We start from the raw sequence: 26,724 nt of genomic DNA on the forward strand, positions 1-26,724 counted from the left end.
AGTGCTCCAAGCTTGAGGTCACAATGACAGTTGGTGAATGGAAACCATGGAGGGTCCCACATGTTTAATGTTCAATCATTTATCAAGTACTTGCATATTAATTATCTCATGAGATTCCCACAAATATTTGAACTAACCTGAAAAAAAGTTATTTCACAGTAGAAACCTCAGTTTTAGTGCAGTTAAATCTGTCAATGGCAGGCACCACAATTCCTGCTTCCAAATCCAACCTAGATTTGCTTCACTGCGTCTCACCTTCCTTCTTTCCTTCTAAGCATGGGTGGAGCAGGATGTGAGTGTGCCCCAAGGTTTGGGTGTCTTTTCTGTGACCCTGCCCCCTGGGGCCTTTCCTCCCTGAGAGGGACTCACCCCAACACCTGACATCCTCAGACCGTGCAGTTGGGGTGGACTGTCAGGGATTGTGAGATGTGTTGCACCCTTAGAGCAGGTGTGCAGGGAAAGCAGGGCCTTGCCTCTCAATCCGTCCTCTCTCTCCATCTCCGGGTCTCTGCACTGACTCTGAAAGACCAAGAAACAAGGAATATAATTGCAATCTGTGAAAGAAACCTTCAGATCCTCATGTCTCAGCAATGTGTCCTTTGTATATTGCCTGTTATTCATTTTTAAGGGAGTCAATTCCTTTCTATTATTGTTCCATCTTGAAATTACACAAATAATTGTTGTCCGAAGGAGATCAATAATTTTGTCAGATCCTGAATCTTCTTTTGAGCAGGCACAGAATCTCAGTTCTCTAGGAGCAAGTGTGCTGTGTACAATGCACTGCTCCCAACCTCAGAGTTTCCACAAGAGCTTATTCTCAGAACCCTTCAGAGTCCCGGCATTGCTCTCCCCATCTGAGCTGAACCCATGGAACAGGCTTGGCCCAGAGGTACCTGAGGTGGTATCTGGACAGTGAATGAGTGTTGAGTGGGTCTCTCTGGATAGCCTGAATTTCCCAGTATCACAGTCCATACCCACAGACGTGCATTTAGGGATTTATTCTGTAACCTTCTTCCCCACCCACCTGGAAGGCCTTGAAGTTTGGATTGAATCAAAAGCCCCTCTCTGATATCTCCCCACCCTACCTGTTCCCAAGATGATAGCATGTTCACTCTGATAGATTTATGCTAAGCTGTCCCTCTGGGCCAACACTATGGGTTTAGGAAAGTGGACATGGGCTAGGGGAAAACAGTGAAAATCTGCTATGGACTGGGCCCAGGGTCCCTTACTTATCTCAGTGGAGTTTTGATGTTTTTCAACTCCCTGGAATTTCTCCTTCTCTGCCTGCAGTGGAGCCACAGGACAAAAAGCCCCACTACAGACCAGAGGAGGATAAGGGGACCCAGTTCCCACATGGCTGAGCAGGAGCTCAACCACGGGTCACAGGGACTACTCCAAAAACAGAAAAGTTTTCACCAACCGCAAGGAACTGCTGCCTCTGGCAACTAGGCACAGAGAAAGCACACTGCAGCCTAGGGGCCAACCTGACACCACAGGGCTTAGAATAGTCAGGTTCCCTGGGTGGGGGAGGGGAAACCCAGGGGAAGGGGCACCCACTGCCCATCCCCCCACCTCACCTCTCCTTTGCCCCCAGAGGCACCTCTCCTCCCAGGCTCTAAATGTCTCCATATTTGTCTTTAGCTTCCTATTTTCTGCATCAACCCTTTATTTTCTGCATAGATATAATTTTAGTGTAATTTTCCATTTCACTTAGTACAGAAATATCTGATAGCCTCTTTACTCTTTCACCAATTCCAGTGTACTCAAGTAGGTGAATTTTCCCCCCCAAATTCAGGAAAACCTTTTTACTTATATCTGGAAACTCCTCTTCTCCGAACTCCAGTGTCTTCAGATCAGACTTTGAAATCTAATGGACTTTGTCCTGCAGGTTTTCGAAACTGTATGTGTCTAGTGACCCCTGAGTTCCTTCCTCCATATGGAAATGTGTATATGTATCCTATGAATGTTCCTCCTTTGTATGTTGGCAGCAAATAACTTGTTATGAATTTTCAAAGGTCCAGAGCAAATGGAGAGTTTTGTCTTAGGACAGACCATGCCTGTAACTGACTTGATGAGAGCTTATACTGTCTCTAATTTGGTATTTCATTTGGCACTGAAAGGTTTAAGGTTTTATGATATTGTTATGGAATCAATGTATTTTGCATTTGGAAAGAGCATCTGTTTTGGGGGGTCCAAAGTGTGGATATCCCAGTCTGAATCTGTGGTGGACCCCAGAAAAGCCATGCCCTTTGATCCTCATTCAATATTGCTGGGTGGGAGCATTTTGATTGTTTCCATGAAAATGTGACCCACCCAATTGTGGGTGGTAACTTTTGATTAGATGATTTCCATGGAGGTGTGTCTCCACCCACTGAAGGTGGAGTTGCTTGTTGGAATCCTTTAAAAGAGGAAACATTTTGGAGAGAGTCCCTTTTTAGTAGAACCACATGAAAGCCAGCAGACACTGCCATGTTCACCATGTCCCCTTCCAGATGAGAGAGAATTCATTGAACATCATCAGCTTTCTTGAACCAAGGTATCTTTCCCTGGATGATTTGATTGGACATTTCTACAGACTTGTTTTAATTGGGACATTTTCTTGGCCTTAGAACTGTAAACTAGCAACTCATTAAATTCCCCTTTTTCCATTAAACAGAATGGCTTTTAACAAGGGAAATTTAATGAGTGGCTAGTTTATAGTTCTAAGGCCGAGAAAATGTCCCAATTACAACAAGTCTATAGAAATGTCCAATCTAAGGCATCTGGCGAATGATACCTTGGTTCAAGAAGGCCGATGAAGTTCAGTGTTTCTCTCTCATCTGGAAAGGCACATGGTGAATACGGTCAGGGTTCCTTTCTCAATTGGAAGGGCACATGATGAACACAGCGTTATCTGCTAGCTTCTTCCTTCCTTGATTCTGGTTTCATGAAGCTCCCTGGGAGGCATTTTCCTTCTTCATCTCCAAAAGTCGCTGGCTCATGGACTCTCTGCTTCACAGTGCTGCAGCATTCTCTGCTCTCTCTGAATCTCCCATTCTCCAGAATGTTTCCTCTTTTATAGGACACCAATAATCCAATCAGGACCCTTGGGTGGAGGCATGTTGTCACCTAATCCAGTTTAACAACCACTCTTGACTAAATCATATCATCCAGGGAGATGATCTCATTACAGTTTCAAACATACAGTATTGAATAGGGATCATTCTACCTTTATGAAATGGAATTTTAATTAAAACATGGCTTTTCTAGGGGGCATGCATCTTTTTAAACCACAGATGGTTACCTCCCTAACCAAATGATCAAATTAATTTCAATAATAGTTAAATCACCTGTCATTATGTGTCACCTGATGTGTTGCATTTAGTAGTGCACATTATGTTTGAGATATTCTTAAAAAATTTTTTTAACTTGAATTTAACCAAATTTTAAATATATCATTCAGATAAAATGAAAGCAGAGGATTGAAATAGAATTTAATCAATACTATGAAAGTAACTGTACAAATCCAAAATGTGGAACATTCTACAAGAGAAAGAACTGGACTCTTCAAAAAAGTCAAGTTTATGGAGGAAACTGGCCAAGGGAGAGTCACTGATTAAAAGAATCTGTAAGAATAAAGTAAAGAAATAATAGAGTTAGACTTAGAGACCTCACAGAATTAAATAGCTTCATGTACTAGCTCTTCTTTCAACTCTCTCTTGAGAGTCATCTTAATATCTTTTGAAAATTCAAGTTTCCACCAAGGCAGCTGATCCAGAAAGCCAATCAAGCTCCTAGTTCTATATATTTGATCCAATACATATTAAAGTCCCCCTGCCTTAAATTTGTTCCTGTAAGACAAAAAAACTCTCTCTCAATGAATGAATCAAGCTAAATTTCCTTTATGTCCGTAAAAGTTACTTTCCATTCCTTTTAATCTTGAAACTGCTTCCATTTATGCAAATGTTCCAGCCTACTTGCTACAGAAAATTTTTGTTCTCCCCCCAAAATATTGTAACATAGAAACAGTGCTCTGATTTGTCCTATGACAAACAGATAATACACATTCACAGGGACATTTCAGATATAAAGTAACTGGAAATAACTTTCAACTAAGAGGAAACATTTTTTTATGAGATAGTTTTTAAAATTAATTAAGGATATAAAGGAGATGAGATTATTTGGCATAGACTACCATGTACAATAATGAGAAGACTCAATGTGTCAATTCTCCAGAAAAAAACCTTATCTTCAATTCAGTGAGTTTTTATTCAAAATCTTAACCTAATTTAATTTTAGGATTTTGTTTGAAATTCATATGTCAAATTTAAGATCCATAAAAATTAGAACAGATTTTAAGGTAGAATGAGAAAGTTGGTTCAAGGCCCAATAGATAACATATCTACAATATAGTCATTTAAAAAGCATGTTCAGTGTAGAAAATGTATCAAAGGAAAAGAACCCAACCCAGTCACGGATGGGGACAGTCATGTGTCAACTTGGCCAGATGGTGGTGCCTGGTCAGGCAAGTGCTGACCTGCTGTTGCTATGGGGACATTTCATGGACTTAAATCATGATTACATCAGCTGCATCCACAGCTGATTGCATTTATAATCAGCTAAAAGGAGTGTCTTCTGTAATGGGTGATACTTAATTTAATCACTGGAAGACTTTAAAGGGGGATTCAGAAGAGAGTCACTCCTCCTGCTTCAGTGGGTGAGCTCTCCTGTGGAGTTTATCCAGACTCTTCACTGGAGTAGTAAGCTTCACAGCCTGCCCTACAGATTTTGGACTCTTCCATTCCCATGGTTGCCCAGCCTGCCTCTCCTGAGAGTTTGTCAAGGATCTTCATCAGAGTTACCAGCTTGTGGTCTGCCCTACAGACCTTGGACTCTACATTTCCATGGTTACATAAGACACTTTTATAAATTAATATCTGCAGATATCTCCTGCTGATTCTGTTTCTCTAAAGAACCCTAGCTAATATGGGGACCAAAATATACCAGAGGATACATTGCATATCAGTGGAGAAGGAAAAATAGAGAAGAAAATGCTCTTGGGAGAATTAGAATAAAAACATGTACACATTTTTAAAATCTCTATTTCATGCCATTTACAAAACTAAAATTCAGAAGTATTAAAAACCTAAATCTGATCATTGTAACCTCAAAATATTGAAATGAATTCTGGAAAGAATTACTTAAACAAAACCCTCTCCTAAATAAGATGTCCTAGAAGCATTGGTAAATGTGAGTACATACATTTTAAATTTTTTTCTCTAAGGTATACACACATTAATAGTATTGAGAAATAAAGGACAGTCTCATAAAATATATACACAAAATACATGACAAATAATCAGTCACCAGAATCTAAGAAATGTTTCAAAGTTAATTAAAAGGAAAAATAATTTAATAGAACAAACAGTATATAAATGATTTTTATAAAACATCCAGAAGGCAAATGACTTAAATGATAGTCAAATCACTAGTGACTGAGAAAATCCACATTAAAATCCAAATTTAATATCCCTTTACATCTGACAAAACTTTCACAATTGACAATATAAAGTTTTGACATTGATGTGGAGAATTGGGAATGAATATACCCCACTGCTCAGAATGTAAAATTATTCAACTGCTTTGAAGAGCAATTGGCATTATCTAGGGAATTTCAAGATGTGTACATTCTAGGATTAATATCTCAAGGTATAGTTTCATGAGCCTGTATTGTCTCTGTCTTCAGGATGAAATGGCCAAGTATGAAATTGTAAAATAGATTTCAATAATGAAAAACTGGAGGTAAATTAAATGTCCCTTGAGAAGATCAACTTAGTAAATAGTGGTGTTGCAACAGAATGTGTTATGGTAAAGCAGTTAAAAATAAAAGTCCATGATCTGCAGGTGCCTGCAAAGATAAGATTTGAAATGTAAAACAAAATATTCACTTCATCCATGAAACTTTAGGAAGTTAAAGCAACTGACCCATAAGTGATTAAGGTAACATGTTAGAGAACCATAATGGAAATCTCTTGGGGTGATTATGCTATAAACAAAACACCTAAGGGGTTAGTTGGTGTTATGCTTTAGGGAACAGCTGCTAATCATCTCACCCGCCCTCACTATGCCATGTCCTTATTCCTCCAGCTTGTGCCGGGTTAGGCATTAGGTTAACATTTAGGAGGAGATCAATTCACAACATTCCTTCTTCTACAAGGAAGCCATTTTTTACCTTGAGTTTCCCCTCTTGGTATATACCCTCTTGGCAATACCAATCAAGTGAAGTTCACACTCGACAAAACACCTATTTACCATTCTTGATACAGATAATTCTCAGGAAGGCACACAGGAATACTATGCTCTAGTAAATACAATGTTAGCTGTTGTGTCAAAAATTGAATACTCTCAGTCATAGCTCAATGAAAGGTGGCTTCTAAACAGGCAGCCAAATTACCCTGTAGAAAGATTTCAAAAATCACTCTAAAAAAATTTCTATTTGTCTGGTATCACCAAAGAGTTTGCAATTTAAAGGTGTACTTTTTAATAATTTTTTGAAAGTTCAACTGTTTCATAAATAGCCATCTCAATGTATAATACACAAAAAATTTAAGAAGCAAATGAAATTTAATTTGGAAGTTTTGGCCAGTATGCCAACATTGTTCTTACAAATTAATGAATTAAATCTGTAGTGTTAGCATTTTGAATATAACCTTAAAACTGTAAGTAAGCTATGTACTTAGGGTTGAGTCTTACAGAGAAGCAATATGTAGAACATGTACCCAGGAAGAATAGACACCAATTAAGGAGTACATAATTGACTGTTGTTTGAGTTTTCTCATCTATCAGTCCAGACTTGGAGGTACCATCCAAAATAAATCTTTGAGGATATAATTGTAAATGATGTAGTAAATAACTAATATAAGGAACTTATGTAGTTCTTTAGACCCCTGTTGCATGTTACTCCAAATTATTAACTTTCTTTGTCTTTGACATGGATAAAAGCCATGTGAAAAATCACTACAGGGAGATAGGTTAAGAATTTCCCTCTGTACTTCCACTCATATAAGTAAACCCTCTTTTCCTCCACATTCCATTTGGTATGTCTGTGTATTAACTGTACCAAGGGATGAATGCAGATTTTGGGGGGGGGGGGAGTCATCTTCAATTTATCCAACAACATGGGACCTAAAATCTGAATGACTGGCTGCTGGATTGATTCCAGGAACCTCAAGTAAGAAATTCACAGTTCTTGGCTCCAAGGTCATCAGACAAATTCTTTCTCTGAGAAATAGATGAAAGAATTTCTTTCCCCGAGTTTCTAGCATCCTGATGGCAGCTGACTGCAGAGGACAGAGGTCTGGTGTGTGACTACAAATTTAATGTATATGGATGGGGGTCCTATGTGGGCATTTCATAGCATATAACTTCCTGCCAAAGCTGTAAGCAGGATACTGCACTTGGAAATTTGATTAGTTTGGGAAAAAGGAGCAGCCCCTGGCATAAGGAAATGCCCCTGAGACTTTTTGCCTAGACTTTTGTTTTGGTTTTAGGTTTTTGTTCTGTCTTGTCTCAAAACATTGTCTGAAGATTTATTGAAATTGACAACATGTGTGAGAAACTTAAGTAAACTAAGCAGGATGATCTTTTAAATTGCATTCAAAGCATTGGGAGCAATATGGGTGTGAGCCCATGAGAAAGAAAAGCATGACATGAATATGTGAAATAATTTAGCCTCAGTATGAATTGGGGGATGGCCAAAAACAGCCGAGTCAATGATCAGTAAAGTATAATGTTGTTTTGTAGCTGAATGAATTTGTAAGAGAATAAATAAATGGAATTTAAATTTCTTATTTGTAGTGTTTTATGGCTCTACCTCAGGATGAAATGTTGCTGTGAGAATGTTTGGGGATGGCATTTTACCAGAAAAATTGAGATTTTTTTTTTAAGAACCCCTTAACTTTTGTCTCCAGAGGATATAAAGGAGGACCCAGCCCTAGGAAAAGAAAGGGCTGGCTGAGACTCACAGCCCCCAAGTGAAGAAAATGCTGGGTGAGGCTTCTGAACTTCAAGGTGAAAAAATAGTGACTGGTATACTTAGGCCTCAAGCAAGAGAGTGCCCTGAGCTCTTGACTGGGGCTACAGATTTCTGGGCTGGGAGATTGGTGGCTGAAACTTCTGGACATTAGGTTGTGGATTGCCCAGGGCTGTTGACCAAGGGAGTGGCAGCTAAAGCCCCTTTGTGGATACCCACAGCTCCTGTGCTCCCCTCTCCTTTCTGCTGGTATCCGAGGTTTGGTTCTCCCACCTGCTCATCCCCCTCTGCTTTCTTGCCAGATGACCAAGAATGAACACAGGAAGCTTTTCAGCTCCCATGCAATGGCCCTCACACCTCATATCCAGAGTGATATGACTTTTAGGTAATGTGACTCTACCTTTGGAAGTCAAAGACAGTGACAGTTCCTTCTCAGACAAGTGCTATCTGTAAAAGATTGCCAGAGCACACCTAGGAAATACATATACATACATATCCCTTTTTCCACCTCAGATCTATGCTATGAGAAATCTGGGTTCCCAGCTATTAAGCAGAGCCCAGAAAAATGGAAAGCATATTTGATTCAGTTCTTACAATGCATAATTCAAATTGGACTAAAAAGCAGATAAGCTATTGAGCTCAGAAGAAAGAAGAATTGTAATTGAAGAGGCTCTTGATCATGATAACAGTTTCAGTGTGCTAATGTTGCCAGAGTGTAATACAACAGAAATGGACTGACTTTTATAAAGGGATTTATTCTTACACATTTCCAGTTCTGAGGCCTTTAACATGTTCAAACAAAGGCATCCAGAGAAACGTATCCTGACTCCTAAGAAAGGTTGATATCTGCCAAATCAAAACACGTGTGGCTAGCATCTGGTCCTTATTCCTGGTTCTGTTTTCAGTGGCTTCCTCTCTAAGCATCTGTGGATCCTCACTTAGCTACTCCAAGGCAAAATGGGTTTTCATCTCTTTGCTTAGCACCTCCCAGGGCTGAAAGTTTCTTTCCTCTTGGTTTTTGTTCAAATAGCTCTCTCAGATCCTTCTGTATCTCTAGATATCTGATCTCAGTATTGGTTATACGAGCATTTGTCTTGGGACTCCAAGTTTCTATATGGGACCTCCAAGTATCTCCAAATGTTTGTGTCTGTGTCAGTTCTGTGCAATTTCTCTCCCTATGAGATCTCCTAGACTCTAGTAGGCAAATTAAGTCCCACCATGAAGGGCTGGAGTCACATCTCTGTCTAATAAAAAGGCCGCATTCACAGGTGGATGTTCACATCTCCACAGAAACAAACTTATCAAAAGGTCACACCCACAATTAGATGTGCCCCAACTCCATGGAACAGCCTAATCAAGAGGTCTCAACCAACAATGTTGAAACAGGATTAAAAGAACATGGCTGCCCCCCAAATATTTGATTAGAATGAAAAAGATGTCCCTTCTTGGATACATAACAGTTTCAAAACACCACATTCTACCCTCTGAAACCTTGAAAGTCATATTGTTTCCATATAAAAAACACATCCACTCCATCACAATATCACAAATGCTTTAAACTATTTCAGCAGCAGTAAAGATGCAAAACAAAAGTCAGAAACAGTACAAAATTTCATCAAAGTCATTACAGGAATGGTCTGTTCTAAGGAAAAATTCTCCTCTGGCTGTTGACCTGTTAAACTTAGCGACATGTTTTCTTCTTCTAATATACAAAGGAAGAACAGTCATAGGATAAAAATTCCCATTACCATAAGGAGAAATCTAAAGAAAAAGTGGGTTCACAGAACTCAAACAGCTCCGAAAACCTGCAAGACAAATTGCATTTGATTTCAAAGTCTGAACATCATTATCAACCTTGATAGAACAGCAGTCCCCCCCTTTCCAAGGGTTTGTGCAGTGGTCCTGCTCTCTCCAAATGCTGGGGTGAGGGTTGCAATCTTGGAGAACATTGAGGAGACCACCTTATTCTCAGCTCTATCTTCTCCAAACATCAGGGCAGCACTTGGATTATCTTCCCTCTTAGGGCACATTCTTAACCCCATCAGAGCAATGGATGGCACACAGGCTCTCCCTGATATCCAAGAAATGGGCTTCACTCTGAGTGAGTGAAGCCTGCAGCACCAAAACTTCCTGAACATTGAGGCAGAAGGCTTGCCCTCTGCCTTAAGAGCAAACTCACCCTTTCATGTAAATGAGTGGATCTACTCTCCTAATCCACGATTTCCTGGCTCTATAATTTAGCTTCCATGATTCTGCCTTTGAAGCAATTTTTCCTTCATTCTGTCCTTTTAGACTAGTCTAGCAGTGGTTCTGTTTAATACATATCTCACAAAAATATTTTTGATTTAGCATGTAGCATACAGGAATCAAAGCCATCAAGCTATAAGACTTTTCCCAAATCCTTTCTGGATAACTCCATCTGCAAGCCAGGCTTTTTATGACATGACTTATTTGTTTAATGTTTGCTTAAATTCACATGTTGGGCTCTATTTTATGGGGTCTTGCTCTCTGGAAGCCCAGAATTTTAAATACCATCAATTTCTGGTTTCTTTGTACCCAAGGGTGCATTTCTCAACTTATCCTTTTCCTGTGATGTTTTCTTATAAGCTCCAAGGAGCAACAAGGCTGCATTTTCCACATTTTGTTTGAAAATTTCCTCAGCTAAGTATCCCAGGTTATGGACTTCAAATGCTGCCTACCTTCCAATACCAGTGCTCAAATTTGCCAAATTATCTGCCACTTTAAACCAAGGGTCACCTTTCTTCCAGTTTGTATGACATAGTTAGCATTTCTAGCTAAGGCCTCATCAGAAGTATCTTTAGAGTCTGTGTTTCTAACAGTCTCTTCAAAATAATATAGGCCTTCTCTATCACTCATATCACAATTCTTCCTGAACCTTCTCTTTATCCATGTAAAAAGTCATTCCAACATTTTTAGTATTTGCAAACCACAACATCCCACTTCTCTGGTACCAAAATCTGTCCAGTTTGCTAATGCTGCTGGAATGCCATATACCAGAAATGGATTGGCTTTTATAAAGGGGATTTATTAATTTGCAAGTTTATAGCTCTAAGGCCTTTGAAATGTCCAAACTAAGACATCCGGAAAAATGTATCTTAAGTCTTAAGAGAGATCAATGTCTATCACATGGGAAGGCATGTGGCTGGCATCTGTTGGTCCTTGTTCCTGCTTCTGGTGCTTCCTGTCTTTGAGTGCAGCAGCTTCCTCTCTAAGTATCTGTGGATCCTCACTTAGCTACTAAGGGAAAAACTTTGGGTTTCTTCTCTTAGCTTAACATCTCCTGGGGTTGGAAGTTTCTTTCCTACAGACTTCTTGGTTCAAATGGCTCTCTCAGCTCCTTCTCCATCTCCAGATGTCTAATCTCTGTATTAGCTATCTGAGCACCTGTGTTGACACTCCATGTATCTTCAAAGGTTTGTGTCTGCATCAGGTCTGACCTCTTCCCCTTTCTGTGAGTTTTCTTAAAGATTCCAGTAAGCAAATTAAGACCCACTGTGAATGGGTGAAGACACATCTCAATCTAATCAAAAGTTAACACCTGCAATTGGATGTGTCACCTCTTCAAGGATACAACCTAACCAGGAGGTCCCACCCTACGATATTGGATCAGGATTAAATCAACACATCTGCCCCCACAAGATTGAATGAGGGTTAAAATAACATGTTTTTTTCTGGAGTACATGACAGTTTTAAACAGCACAGTAATTCTTTAAGCAATAATAACCTAAGAAATGCAGTACACATCCCTGGAAAACCTATCCATTCCATAAGCTGACACCCATTAGAGTACAAATGAACAAGCCACCAGGACAAAATTGGATCATTGTAAATCTTGCATTATAATGGACCTCTGTAAGCTGGTGCTTAAAAAAAATAACTTGAGTAAAGTACAAGAAGTCATCCAAGATCAAAAGGAAATCCCTTCAGGATTTCTAAGAGGGTATGCAGGGCTTAATGCATGTTTACTAATAAACCCTAAAAACTAAATAAATAAGCACAATATAAATCAGTCCTTTATTTGCCAGAGTTTTTTGCCCTCAAGATTTCTGGGAAATTGCAAAAGCTGGAAGAAAACTAGGTAAACTAATATTTGAGCTTATGGAAATTACCTTTAAAGATTTTTATCATCAGGATTCTGCATGTAAAAAAAAGCAGCAATATACTTACCTAGCTAACCTCAATGCTAATCTCTTAGGGGAAGTCCTAAGTAAGACTGTGAAGCAGCCGAAGTCTGTGAAATGCAAGACTCCAGTGGACCCAGGGAAATCCATGGTCTCTGGCAGCAATGTGTCTACTGAAATAAGGAATGATGCAGCTTGACATGAAAGGAAACAAAATGCATACCAGCAACCTAATGCCCGTAGCTGACAAGAGATAAAGATAATGAACTGGAATGATGAGTACCTGGGGTATTTTCTACCGGTAAAGAAATAATCTATCCTGTTCACCCACTTGGAACATCAAATCTCACTCCAAGTGGGTATAAAACTAGTTACTTTCCCAGTGGATATGGGAGCAACTTATTCAATTTTAAATCCTAAGCTTAATTGTACTTCAAAGGAATCCATCACTGTTTTGGGCATGTCTAGAGTTGCTAATAACAGATTGTGCCCAAAGTTGTGGCAAATTAGAGAACATCAATTGGCTTACAAATTTCTTTGCAAGCCAATATCTCTTTCTAACCTGATGAAATGAAGTTACAGAGTCTAGCAATCCATACCTGTGCTTTGCAAGCAGCAATTTTAAGCCTAGCAGTCTGCCCAGGAAGAATCAGTGTACCCAAAACATCAAGCAACAAATTCATATTGAGGTATGGGCTAAAGGGGTCCCCTAGGGTGAGCCAAAGATGTTCAGGAAGTCATGTAAGATTGTGGCTGGACATCATTCCACCAGATTTAAAACAATATCCACTTATATGAGAAGCCAGAGAGCACATTATTTCATTGCCATTAATTAACAGAATTATAGAATAGATTCTAATGAGACTGTCTCAATCAGACTTTGATACCATTATTTTCTCAGTGCTAAAACCAAGTATTCTAGTTTTCTAACTTCTGGAATGCAGTATGCCAGAAACTGAACACCCTTTTTTCCCCACATGGGCAGACACCAGGACTGAATAGAGCCACAGTTGCCTGCCCCAGAACAGCTTTTAAATGGCTTTTATTAAGTTGCAAGTCCACAATTCTAAGACTATGAAAATGTCCTAATTGAAGCAAGTCTATAAAATTTCCAAATAAAGACACCAACAAGAAGTTACCTTTACTTAAGAAAGGCTGAATTAGGATTTCTCTCTCAACTGGAAAGGCACATAGCAAACACTGTGATGTCTGCTAGCTTTCTCTCCAGGTTTCCTGTTTCAGGAAGCTGCCCTGTAGACATATTCCTTCATCATCTCCAAAGATCTGTGGCACCATGGGCTCTCAGCCTCATTGCTCTTCCATGGCTCTGCTCAGCTCTGCTGTGGCTTTCTTTTGTCTTTTAAAAGGAACTCTCTCCAAAGCATTTCCCCTTTTAAAAGATTCCAGTAAACTACTCAAGATCCACCTGGAATGGGTGGAGTCATATATGCTTCTATTCAAAAGCTAACACCCAGAATTGGGTGAGTCACATCTCCATGGAGATAATCTAATCAAATTTCAAATCTATGGTGCTGAATAAGGATTAGAAGAAACAATTGTTCCCACAAGATTGATTAAGATTAAAACATGGCTTTTTTAGGATACATAAATCCTTTCAAACTAGCCCACCATGGATTCAAGATTACAGACTTGACCAAGGTTTGATGGCTATAAATCAAATAATAGAAGATACACATCCAACTAGGGTTTACTCTATATGCTCTCTTCATCAATATTTCTGAGGCATACACTTGGTTTTTGGTTTTAGATGTCTTCTATTGCATCCCATTAGATAAAGATTCTCAGAAACTTTTCCCCTTCAAGTGTGAAGAATCTTACACAGAAATATTCTGGGGCTATATTTCCTCAAGGTTTTAGAAATATCCTTATTCTATTTGGACAGGCCTTGTCCAGGTCTCCAGGTAGTAATCTGCATAAGAAACATTTGCTTCAATATGTAGATGATATTCTTATAGCTAGCAAAACTTCAGAATCCTCAGACACTAATACCGTAACAATGCTAACAACCTAGTCAAGAAAGCATATAAATTATCTGAGGAAAGGGCTGAGATTGCACAGACCCATTACAAATACCTAAGATTTGAGCTCTCTCTGTCTACAAGGACAACAAGCTCTGCTGCTTAGTAGAAAAGAGGCTCTTTGATGAGTAGCCGTGACAAAGACCAAAAAAGAACTCAAAGGGTTCTTGGGTGTGGCCAGCTACTATTGACTGTAGATAACCAATTTTGGATTAATAGCCAAACCCATATATTTGGCCCTGAATGGATAGGAAAAAGACACTTTGGAATGGACACCAGCATATACAATTGCCTTTTTTCTTTCTTTGCTTTGTATTTGTGTTTAATTATACAATGAAAGAAGTTTTAAAAAAGTGAAACAAATTGATAGGGAAAGTGATAAGAGAATGGGGCAATGGATAATAAAAGTAGCTATTGTTTCTGCAGTCTTTAATAATGTAAATAAAGATATAGAATTTGTTAGAACATTGTGCAATTTTACAAATTATAATTAATTGAATGTATAAATTGCTAAAATCTATTATAATAATGTAATAGTCATAGTTATTATTATCTTAACCATTCATCATATTGAAATATTCTCTTTTAAATCAGCACAAGAAATAAAGTGTGAGTGAAAAGATATGGGACGTGTTTCAATTCAATAAATATGTTTAGCAGATGGGAAAGTGGAATACTAATTTGAAAATATTATTTTGAGCAGGGGCATAGTGGTCAAAGAGCAGGAAATAGAGATAGCAGATATATATTACTTTTGCCTTATCCTAGAGTTCTCTAGGATAATAAATAATTTTTCTCATGGGAAAGAAATTGAAATACTTTAAAATAATTCAAGTCAATTCAATTTGTCCTAGGATTTATGTGGCTTTCACTGTTGTGACTGCATATCTTATAAAATTGATCACATTAGCCAGTTGATGTTTATGAAGATTCTAGCTGTTGTTATTTAGGCTTTATAAATAAGGGAAATGTGCAAGCTTTAAATAATCAAACAGCTTCTTGTGAAGTAAGAGAGTTGAATATAGTGTGCTTGTACATCAAATAAAACACCCAATTATATTTCTAGTGGGGCAGCAATTTTATTCTAAATGTTATTGTGTACTCACATTTAATTCCATGCTAAATTATAAATTTAGATTTGTGTCTTTAAGATATTGAAATAAGTAATTATGTCAGGGAAATGAGCTCATCCTTTGGATTGATCAGTTTAGTACACTGGCAGTTATGTGGAGATGTGTTCCATGGAAGTTAAACATAGGAATTAAAGTGAGCCCAGCAACACCAAGGAGAGTTCCTTTTGCTAAAACATCTGCAAACTTAGGCCAGCTTCTATCAAGGAAATTGGTCATGCATTGTGTGTGACAATTACATCTGGTCCCAAGAGAAACCTAAAAGTTTTTCTCAAAGTTTCATTTTTATTTCACCTTTTGAAATTCCCTTTAAGGGAATGTGGAGGTTCCTTGCTGCTCAGAAGGCCATGGAGAGATGAACTGAAAACCGAAGGGATGTTGTAACATACTCTTCTCCTCCTGAGATCCAAACTATAGATGCAAGGTTTGTAATTTATTCCTTTCAACTATAACTTTTTAAATTGTTACAGTGTTGCATGCTAACAAGTCCCCTGGCATGCTCAGAGCTGGGGTTTAATGTAAAGGGAGGGTTACATTTGTACTTTCCAAAGTGATAACAGTAAGCTGCAGGATGTTGCTAAATAAGGAAGACAAAGCTGCTTTTCAAGATTTTTTTTACTATTCTGTGAGAGAAAATTTATATTTTTCCTTAGTCCCTAGTATTTTTTATGAATGTAATTTTATTGAGATATATTCACATGCCTTATAATCATACAAAATGCACAATCAAGGGTTCAGGATATCATCATATAGTTGTGCATTCATCATCACGATTGATTTTTGAATGCTTTCATTACTCTATAAACAATAAAAATAAGAAGAAAAATAGGAGTTAAAGTTAAAAACACAAAAAAAATGCCATTTCCCAAATCTCCCCCCTGACATTTATTTAATTTTTGTTTTTATTGTCTTTTCATATGCCCATATATTGGATAAAGGGAGTATCAACCACAGGGTTTTCACAATCACAAGGTCACACAGTAAAAGCTATATAGTTATACAATCATATTTAAGAATTACAGCTACTGAATTACAGTTAACTGTTACAGGAATTTCCTTCTAGCTACTCCAATATGCCAAAAACTAAAAAGGAATATCTATATGATACATAAGAATAACCTCCAGAATGACCTCTCAATTCTATTTGAAATTCCTCAGTCCCTGAAATTTCATTTTGTTTTGTTTCTTTGCCCATTTTTGACAAGAAGTATTTCTAAATCCCACAATGCAAGGACTAGGCTCATCCCCAGTAGTCATGCCTCACATAGGGCTGTGGGTAGTGACTTTACCTGCAGAATTGGCTTAAATAGAGAGACCACATCTGAGCAACAAAAGACGTTTTCTGGGGGTGACACTTAGGCATAATTATGTTATCTTTGCTTCTCCTTTGTGGGAAAAATTTTCATAAGGGCAAGCCCCAAGTTGAGGGCATGACCTATTAAATTGGCAGTCCACAATGCTTGTAAGAATATAAGATCTTCCCCAGGTGGGGAAGTTTAAAATTTCCACATTTTCCACATTCCTTCAGGGGACTTTGCAAACACTTTTTTATCTTATGCCCAGATTAGTTTGGGATGTATTGAGGCATCACACTAACCTGCATAAACCAGCATGGTCTCAATCCTTATTAAAGATTTTATGTAAGTATGGTGCTTGAATAAACCAACCATAGAAGTTAAATTAGTGTGCTACCACAAATATAAGTTTTACACCAAATAAACACCTTTTCCATTGGTCTCACCCAGAAGTTAAGTTTTAAAAAACTGTCAATGTCATCCTTTACCCTTTAGTCTGACTTACTTTAGTCTTATCTAGATCTGGTTCATTCATAACTCTAATTGAAGTCTGACATCTTTTTCAGATTTTTAAACAGTTGCTCTATGGGATAATGCTGACTTCATGGCTGCAGAACTCTAGCACTGAGCCTCAGGTGTCACACAGGTACCTGAAGTACCGTGGAATGACCAGGTTACACACAAAGACGTGAGCATCTCCTAATTTATGAATAAGTTACAACTCAGGAATAGATCTGACTGCTGTAAGAGCTTACAATCAAGGATCCTTTACAATAAGCTTTCCCCCTGATAACCTGTGCTTTTGCGTTCAATCTCATAGTTTGTACATGGTAGTTAGTCTATATTGGTGAGGAATTATAATATCTGTCTTTTCATTTCTGGCTTATTTCACACAGCGTTCTGTCCCCAGGTTTCATTCACCAAGTTGCATGCCTCACAACTTCATTCCTTCTTGCAGTCACTCAGTATTCCATTTGATGTAAACACCACGTTCACCTTCCATTCTTCAGCTGATGTACCCTTAGGCCACTTCCATACATTGCAACACATGAATAATGCCACATAAATACCAGTGTACAAATGTCCACTCTTGTCCCTGCTTTCAGTCTTTCTGAGTGTATTCCTAATACAAGGTTGCAGCTTCATATGGCAACCCTATACTTAGCGTCCTATGGACCCAGCACACTGCCCTCCTGAGGGGCTGCACCACTCTACTCCCCACCAACAGTGACTAGGGACACCTTTCTGCACATTTCCTCAAGCACTTGTATGCCTCTGTTTATTTTTAAACAGTTTTATTCACATTCTGTGCTGGTTTGAAACTTTTATGTACCCCCAGAAAAGCCACATTCTTCTAATCCAGTCTTGTGGGAGAAGATCCATTGTTGGATGGAACATTTTGATGAGATTATTTCCATGGAGATGTGATGCAGCCATTCAAGGTGGGTCTTCCATATCATACATCCATGCCGAGTAAACAATCAGTGGTTCTTGGTATAATCACATAGTTAAGCATTTATGACACCATAATCTATATGAAGACACTTCCATTTATTCTGCAAAGAAAGAAGAGGGAAAAAATTAAAATAAAATAACAGAGTAAAATAAAAAGGAGAAACAATAATAACATCAAAAACCCATACCCTTTCCATATACTCCTCTCTTACTGACATTTAGCTCTGATATATTGCCTTTGTTACACTTAATGAAAGGCTATTACAGTGTTACTGTTCACTATAGATCCTAATTTGCATCTTCATACCATCCCAATTTCAATACCTTACACTATTTACAGTCATTTGTTCTTCCTCATGGGAAAACATTCTTATATTTGTGCATTTTATCACCATCACTGTCCACTCTAGGTTTCACTAAGTTATACGTCCCAGTCTTTATCTTCTATCTTTCCTTCTAGTGTCATACATGTCTGTGCTGGTTTGAAAGGATGTTTGCCCCCTAGAAAAGCCATGTTTTAATCAAAATCCCATTTCATAAAGGTAGAATAATCCCTATTCAATACTGTATGTTTGAAACTATAATCAGATTATCTCCCTGAATGATGAGATTTAGTCGAGCGGTTGTTAAGCTGGATTAGGTGACGACATGTCTCCATCCTTTTGGGTGAGTCTTGATTGGTTTACTGGAGTCCTGTAAAAGAGGAAACATTTTGGAGAATGGGAGATTCAGAGAGAGCAGAGAATGTTGCAGCACCATGAAGCAGAGAGTCCACAAGCTAGCAACCTTTGGAGCTGAAGAAGGAAAATGCCTCCTGGGGAGCTTCATGAAACCAGAAACCAGGAGGGAAGAAGCTAGCAGATAACGCTGGGTTCACCGTGTGCCCTTCCAACTGAGAAAGGAACCCTGACCGTATTCACCATGTGCCTTTCCAGATGAGAGAGAAACCTTGAACTTCATCGGCCTTCTTGAACCAAGGTATATTTCCCTGGATGCCTTTGATTGGCCATTTCTATAGACTTGCTTTTATTGGACATTTTCTCAGCCTTAGAACTGTAAACTAGCAACTTATTAAATTCCCCTTTTTAAAAACCATTCTGATTCTGGTATATTGCATTCCATTTCTTTCTGGTTAACTTTATTAGTTAGCCAGAAATATTCACAAGGTAATATTGTTTCATGTGTCATGACTTTATTCTGATATATCATATTTTACTTCTTTTTTTACCCTTACTGATATTTCTCAGTTAAGTGTTTCCTTTAGTATTTCTTGTATAAAAGTTGTATTGTCCACAAACTCTCTCAGTGTCTGTATATCTGAAAATATTTTAAACTCTCCCTCATTTCTGAAGGACAGTTTTGCCATGTATAGAATTATTGGTTGGCTGGATTTCTCTTTCAATATTTTTAACATAGCATACCACCACCTTCCTGCCTACATTTTCCTGGCTAGAACCTCTAATACAATGTTAAAAATTAATAGCAAGAGCAGACATCCTTGCCTTGCTCCAGATCTTAGGGAGGAGATCACTCAGTCTTCCAGCATTAAGTAGGATGTACTGGGTTTTCCTGTAAAAGGTCTTTACAGTTGGAGAAAGTTCCTTTCTGCTTTCAGCTTGTTGGCTGGTTTTATCATGAAAAGGTGTTGGATTTTATCAGCTACCTTTTCTGATCTACTGAGATGATGGTATGATTTTTTGTCATTTATTCTATTGATATGTGTCTCATCTGGTTACGCTGCATAACCTATTTTACATGTTGCTGAACTTCATTTCTCTAGTATTCTGTCAAAGATTTTATGTCTATATTCATAAGAGATACTGAACTGTATTTGTGATTTCTTCATTCAGTTTTGGTACCGCGGTAACACTGGACTCATATGATGCATTAGTAAGTGTTCGATTTCTCAGAAGAGTTTTTGACAAAATGATCATAATTCGTCCTTAAATATTTGGTCATGTTGTGCTTTTTTAGCTTTTCTTTTTTTATACATAAAATAATGCAACTCGGCTAGCATGCTCAATAGAAGGAAATGAATATAGACTCTTTCACTTTATAACCCTAAAAGTAATCTATGCCATTTATTATCTGCAACGCGCTGTCAGAGTTTGAGTTACAGGAAAGTACAGGAAGTTCTCTAATTCATCCTTAAAAGGATTCAGTTATATATATATATGCGCACACACATAAATTTTCAAAGGTGTACATATATATATATATATTCCTGCACTCTCAGCTCCCTCCCCTTCGCAATGATCTCTCCCTAAGCGTGGTTCTGGGACAAGGTGATGATGAAGTGACCCCGGAGTTGACAGAGGCAACCTCCCCGCAGCAGTCAGCAGCTGGAGAAGGAGGGGGGCTGGGCCGGGAGGGTCTCCGGGGCGGGGCGGAGGAGGAGAGAATGCAAAACAGAACCTCGCCCCTGGAACCCGCGGCGCAGCCACGCCCTCGCTATAAATGCGGGGCTGTCCGGACGCGGAGGATTCCTGCGTCTGCGGCCCGAGGCGGCCGGCGGCGTGGGTGCCCGGGCGAACACACGCAGAACAGCCCAGGCTCGGCCGTGGTCGCCACCGACGGGGAGCAGCTGGAGCGGGCTGCGAGGGTGACTGCGTGGAGCCCGGACCCCGGGTCGCCGGGAGGAAGCCCTGCAGCCGCGCCGCTGCCACCTTGCCACCCGACGTGGGCGCAGCTGGGGCGCGCGGGAGTGAGTCCGCGCCGACTGCCCGGTGAGACTTGGGGGCTGTCGCGGCCGGGGAGGGTAAGCTCCGTGTCCAGGTGTCTTAACTGCGGGCGGCTGTTCTGGGGGCTCCTGGGGACCTGGGAGAGCGCGATCAGAGTTCTGGCAGCTCCCATCCCAGAGCCTTTCCCCAAATCTGGTGGAGGGAGTCTAGGTTTGGAGGGAAAAAACTGGGCTGGTTTGCCCGGAAATTTTGTCCCGATTTGCCGAGCCTCTTTCAAGTACGAGCAAGATGGTGCTGATATTCGACCAAGTAAACTTTCTTCCCGAGGCTTTTAGCTTACGCTGGTCCTTAACCATGACAGTGCTTCTGAAGTGAAGTTAAAAGTGTTCCTAGCATCCCCTCTGCTTCCGCGGCGATGCCCTGCCACCACGCATCCTTGTCCTTCCCCACGGTCCAAGCCAGGGGTTCCGGGCACCGGGCGCCGCTGTCACCTGGATGAAACTCTCCCGGTCTCAGAAATTCCCAGGTGCCCTTTGATCCAGCACGTTGCGGGGAGAGAAGCCTGCTACATTCTCCCAAGACTTCAGGAAGTTTTCCCTAAAGCAGTGCCCCATTTTTTTTTGAAGAGCCAATCTTTAGACCTGTCTATTGCACCTACTTGGAGCCGCTTCTTTACCTAATCTTTGTTTGCTGATGGCATCATTAACTACCAAAACCCAAGGAACCTTCTCATCTTACAGTAAAAATTAGGTCCTCACTTTTCCCCGCAATCACATTTGGGATGTGGATGTATTTATTTCCAGTGTTATTGGGGAAAAAAAGAAAGGAACAACGAGAGAGGCAAGAAATCTGGCAAGCCACTGTTCTGAATTTCTTGAGCAATTTGTTTCTCCTCTTGAAGATGCGTCACCGCCAATAAGTTTCTTTGGGTATTTACCGCCTGAGAGTTCTGGGACACTGGGCTTTTATTCCCCTCAGCAAAAGCTTTAATCCTACTTCATAAGCGTTCTCTGAAAAAGAAAATACTTTTTGTTTGCCATGTGTCCTTCCCTCCATTACTGTCTCCCTATGGATCAAAGCCCCAGATGGATAATGCTGTCTCAGGGCTGTGGTGGATTCCTGGTGATACCTGTTTCCCCCCTCTTCCTCTCCACCAGCCGTCCTGCCAGGAGGGCCAGGGGCTGGGGAGGTATAGTGGTCCCAAATGGGAGATCCAGCTCTCCTAGCTAACTACCTAGAAACTCTGAACGTCCAGGTTCCTGCCCATAAAGTGAAGGGCTTAAACTAGATAATCTCAAGGGTTCCTTGCAGTGACAAAATTCTTTGATTCCTTTTGTTACCTGGTTCTTGCTTAAAAAATAAGAGCCAATAACAATTATCCTTTAGCCCATGTTTGGATTCCTTAAAACAATGTAAATAACTCTCTTGTTAAATCATCTTCTCTGAAAAAATCACTGTTTCCCAATAATAGCTCCATGGGCCCTAAATTAAGGTGGCCATTCCTATAATATGGCTCATGGCTCAGGCAGTCACTCCGAGGTTCTGGGTCTCAACATTTGCTGAAGTTTCCTGACTATTAGTTAGTTTCAAGTCTGTTTTCCACCTTTTCTCCCTTTTCTTTTCTGACTTCATTGTTCTTTATTCCCATCATGAGAGGCCTTGATTTCTGATTTGGCTCTTCTTTGACCTTAAACTGAATCAACTGTTCCATCATCCAACCCAGAAGACAACTGGTTTTCCCCATGCCAAGGGGAGACTTGTCTTCCTTGAGATTTATGTCTTTCAGGCACTGATACTGCGCCAATGTTCCCTGTTTCCCAGCACTCTGAGCTCACTTCTTTACTCTCCCTCTCTTACCCTGATTCATTGTTCGAAAGGGAGAAATGTGTGTGTTCTGGATTCTTAATTTTTTATTTCTTTTCTTTCTAGTTTGGGATCAGAATTGTGTGTCTATGTGTGCAGTGTTGTTTTTCCCTTTTTTTTTTTTCTGTTGCTGCTTATTATTGTTATTATCACTATGATTAATTAGTTGCCTTAAGCTGAAGGGAAATTAATGACAGAAAGAGTCAATATGCCACTTATCCATATCCCAAATAAAATACCTAGCTGAAAAGGAATTTGAAACTTGTATTTAAATGTATGATGTGTCTCCTGTAGTTTTATCCGTGCTGTCATAGTGCCCTTTTTATGCAGATAACTGAGTATTGTTGTATTTTGCTTCCAAATTTTTGATAGAGAAAAAGATAAAATCCCATTACTTTTACATGTTTTGGCTGCCAAATGCAAGCTCCAGCCCTTTAGCCCCAAAGTTATGTTTAGTCCTTTTTCTGCTCAGTTATGACTGGGGAAAACCAGATGGTATCTCAATTAGGCTAGTAAATTAAGTTTTGTTTAGAAGTTTAAAGAAGGTTGAATGTTGTAAAGATGAAAAAGCTGTGGCAATAAACAATTGTGGAGCCAAAGCAACAAAGTATGACAAGTATCCAGAGCCAGGCTAAGAGCACTTTTCTCCCATTTCATCCAGCAGGTTGGACAGGTCAGCTTTTAAATGCATGACCAATTGAAAGGGCTCTTATTTTGCTTAAAATAATTTTTTTCCCTTTCAAAATTATCTGAAGTCAATACATAATATGCTTCATGTTCCTTTTCACATAAGTGTTTATTAAAGCAGTGCACTAAAGCTCCCATAACCAAAAGTCAATTTTGTTCCATCCCCAGCCTACATGTAGTTACCATTTTCTATTATATTCATAAATTATGAATTTTAACTTTGAAAAATCAAGCTTTCAGGAATTCAATAGATAAATCTCTCTTAAACCAATAAGAATCTATAGGGATTCAAGGTGCTATTCAACTAATTTGACAGTTGATTACCGTTATCCTATTAAAGCTCTAAAAGGAAATGTTTTAATCACAGCAAAACAATCTAAAGAGCTATACATTTTCCAGATGTTTCATATTCTACTTGTTACTTTAATGTTGAATTTGACCATTGGCTATAGAAAACAAAATACGTATTTAGGACAGTCACAGAAATGGCAAGTGAATCTTGCTACTAGCTCTGTTGGTTGTATTATCATTCAGAGATGTTCACAGAGAGGAAAAAAAATCCTTTGCATATAAAAACTAAAGTTGTCTTCTTTGAATATGAAAATTCTGTGGCACATAAAAACAAAATTGTCTCTTAAAATATCTTACTAAGCAAGAATTCACTCCGTAATGTAAATGCTATATAACTTTTATTTTACATTCTTTTCATAGCTAAATTTGAAGTTTTTGTTGTTTTTAATTTGGTTTGGTTTGGTTCCTAAAAGGATTCCTAAATGGGTACAGCATCTAAATTTCATAAGTGGACATAAATGTCTAGAATCTGTCAGTTTTGATAGTTTCCTTCCAATATTTTGAATTGTGTTCCTAGCCTCACGTTTGAACATTTTCTAATTTGAAAGTGTAGAAAATGAGTAAAAAGTGGGTATTCTTTGTTTTTCATAACTGCAGCGTGACTTTGTATTTCAAATCCCAGTTCTAGATGTGATTAAACTTTAGAATCATAGCATTAATAATCATTCCATTTCAGTCAACTTTCATGCATTTACTTGCAGATTGTATGCATACATAAGCTGCTTTGTTCTTCACTGTATGATGTTTAACATCTTATTTTGATCAATGGATTTTAAATACCTTGAATGGTTAAAGAAAATTGGAAAATACACATGACAGCATGCTCTTAAAGATAATTTGATTGTTAATTTGATCTCTAAATTTCTTTAGATATTTTTCTTGTTTTGTATTCATCAAAGCTCATTTATCTACTTTAAAAACTGAAAGATTATGTCTATGAAAAATATCAGAAATAACAGCAGATACTTACAGAGGGAATGCAGTGGATTTGAGTGATACTCTGATGCCCTGAGAACATGCAAAGTATAAAAATCATGTTTGCCTTGGAAGATAATTGGTTAAACTGAGTGTGTGTATATTTATGGGTCTCTCTAACATCTCCATGCCATTGAGAAGAGAAGCCACTTTAAAACAGCTCTTCTTTCTGACCAGACTTTTGGACGGGATGAAATATCGTGGTCACATTGTTTGATTCTGGCCACTTCCTTAATCACCACAACTTACCCCCGCCTTCCCACCCCATGGGCTAATAACTCCTTTGATTGTGGGAGTCACATCCTATCATCCTTGTATTTTATTGTAAATGCTCCACGAAAGTCACTTGCACACCTGTTTGTTATGTGTGTGTTTGTTCTTGGGTAAAGCTGTGAAAAATGTTAAATACATTTTGAGTTCCCTGTCTTCTAGAAGACATGTCAGAGGGAAACCGTTTTTCTAAACTCATTTAGGTTTATTATCCTATTACAGACAATAGAATAACTTAAAATTGATGTTTTAGTCTTGCTCGTTGGGGAACTAATTGTTAGTACCATTTTTCAATCTAAAGCAGTATTGGGCAAGGGGAAAGTAGAGGACAAAGTAAGAAAAGGAAAAAATGGTTGAAGTTTTTCAAAATCTGTGGTTATTAAGGTGTTGGGGGACAGGTAGGTTGAGCCTAATAGAATCACCCGGGGAGCATGTTAAATCTATATATATCATCCCCACTCTCCTTTCTGCTCTATACCCCATTTCTCCTGTGTGAGAACAACTATGTTACGAATTCACAGTAACCAGCCATAATGACTTCATATGTCAAAAGCCGCAGTCCAGCAGCAAGGGCATCTACCTCTAGAGCTTGTTAGAAATGCAGAATCTCAGGCCCCAAACCCACTGAATAAAAATCGACCTTTTAGTAAGATCTCTGGGTGATTGTAATGCACGTTAAAGTTGGAGGAGATAAGTCTCCAGTAACTGTGGTTTCGTTAGAGCGATTCCCTAAAGCCTATTTCTTTGGCTTTTTAACACACTAACATTTTTAACAAAGCAATATTTACAGAGCACAGGCAGCAGGCCAAATACCGAGTTCAATCTTGAAATGTTGTAGTTTATTTAATCCTACAACAACCTTGTGGAGTGGTCACAGCTTTGGCCTCATTTGATAGGTTGGGATACTGCGTTGGGATACGGGGTCCAAAGCTCACCCAAGCGTGGAAACTGGTAGGAGCCAAGATTTAAACACAGGACTTCTGATTCCAAAGCCCCTGCTCTAAGTTACACAATCTACTCTACACGAGGCTGCCAGTTTTTTAAGGCCAACTGAAAAAGTTATTTAAATTTATTATTTGAAATCAGACCTGTTTCCCTCCTAAAAAAAAAATCTGTTTTTCTTTTAATTATCATATTTGTCTATCATCTTACCTTTAAATTCAATAATCAAAGGTTCTAGAGATTCCTTCTTTAATTGGAAAATAAATATTAGCACTAGGACAGCCTACTAGTTAAAAAAGTCTTGGTATCTCTAGTGTTCTAAAATCTAAATATTCATAATCTAAAATATATTGTTCTCGTTTTAGGTGTTTTTTGATGCTATAAAGAGAGCTCCATTTTGAATTAAACATGCCATTCCTTATATGAACATAAATTGTTTGGCATGTCAACTTAAAAAATATATATATATATCACTTTTTCAGCTTCTACAATAAACACCTTTCTGTCTGCAAGCACAGTTTACAGAACTGTAGTTGAACATAGTTTTATATATTCATTTACTTACTTATGAGATTTTTTTCCTTGCCATTGCATTTTTTAAAACACCACTTTTAATGACGGTGTAATATTCTATTCTATGACTTAATCTAATGGGAATTTAAAAGAACAGGAATAGACAGATGTATACATCTGTGACTCTCCAAATGATTCAGTCCCGAACAACTTCTCCCACCACACGGCAGACCCTCTCACAGCTGTCAGCTGGATCCAGCAATTGGGTGCTGTTTTGAAAGGGGTTCATTGATGTTGGTCAAAAAAAAATTGAAGTGAGTCTACATGATTCCCTGTAATCATGTTTGAGAGGAGAGATTTGCCAACAGAA

General features: G+C 38.8%; 1 protein-coding gene across 9 annotated transcripts in view; it reads left to right on the plus strand.

The window, feature by feature from the left end:
• LOC143684063 (uncharacterized) overlaps positions 1–26,724 on the plus strand; it is a 178,899-nt gene that overhangs the window by 96,853 nt on the left and 55,322 nt on the right. For 3 of the 9 annotated variants that reach the window (XR_013175828.1, XR_013175827.1, XR_013175830.1), the window contains exons 5-7: positions 15,637–15,746; positions 17,184–17,305; positions 17,957–18,059. Coding sequence is in view for 3 of the 9 variants with exons in the window: in XM_077160726.1 (XP_077016841.1) it covers positions 20,474–20,830 (357 nt within the window). In the remaining 6 variants the exon portion in view is untranslated. Of the gene's footprint in view, positions 1–15,636; positions 15,747–17,183; positions 17,306–17,956; positions 20,831–26,724 lie in introns of all 9 variants that reach the window. The other 6 variants (XR_013175831.1, XM_077160729.1, XM_077160726.1 and 3 more) reach the window with 4 other exon arrangements.

Source organism: Tamandua tetradactyla, chromosome 5 (assembly GCF_023851605.1).
Source record: "Tamandua tetradactyla isolate mTamTet1 chromosome 5, mTamTet1.pri, whole genome shotgun sequence".
Classification (NCBI taxonomy): Eukaryota; Metazoa; Chordata; class Mammalia; order Pilosa; family Myrmecophagidae; genus Tamandua; species Tamandua tetradactyla.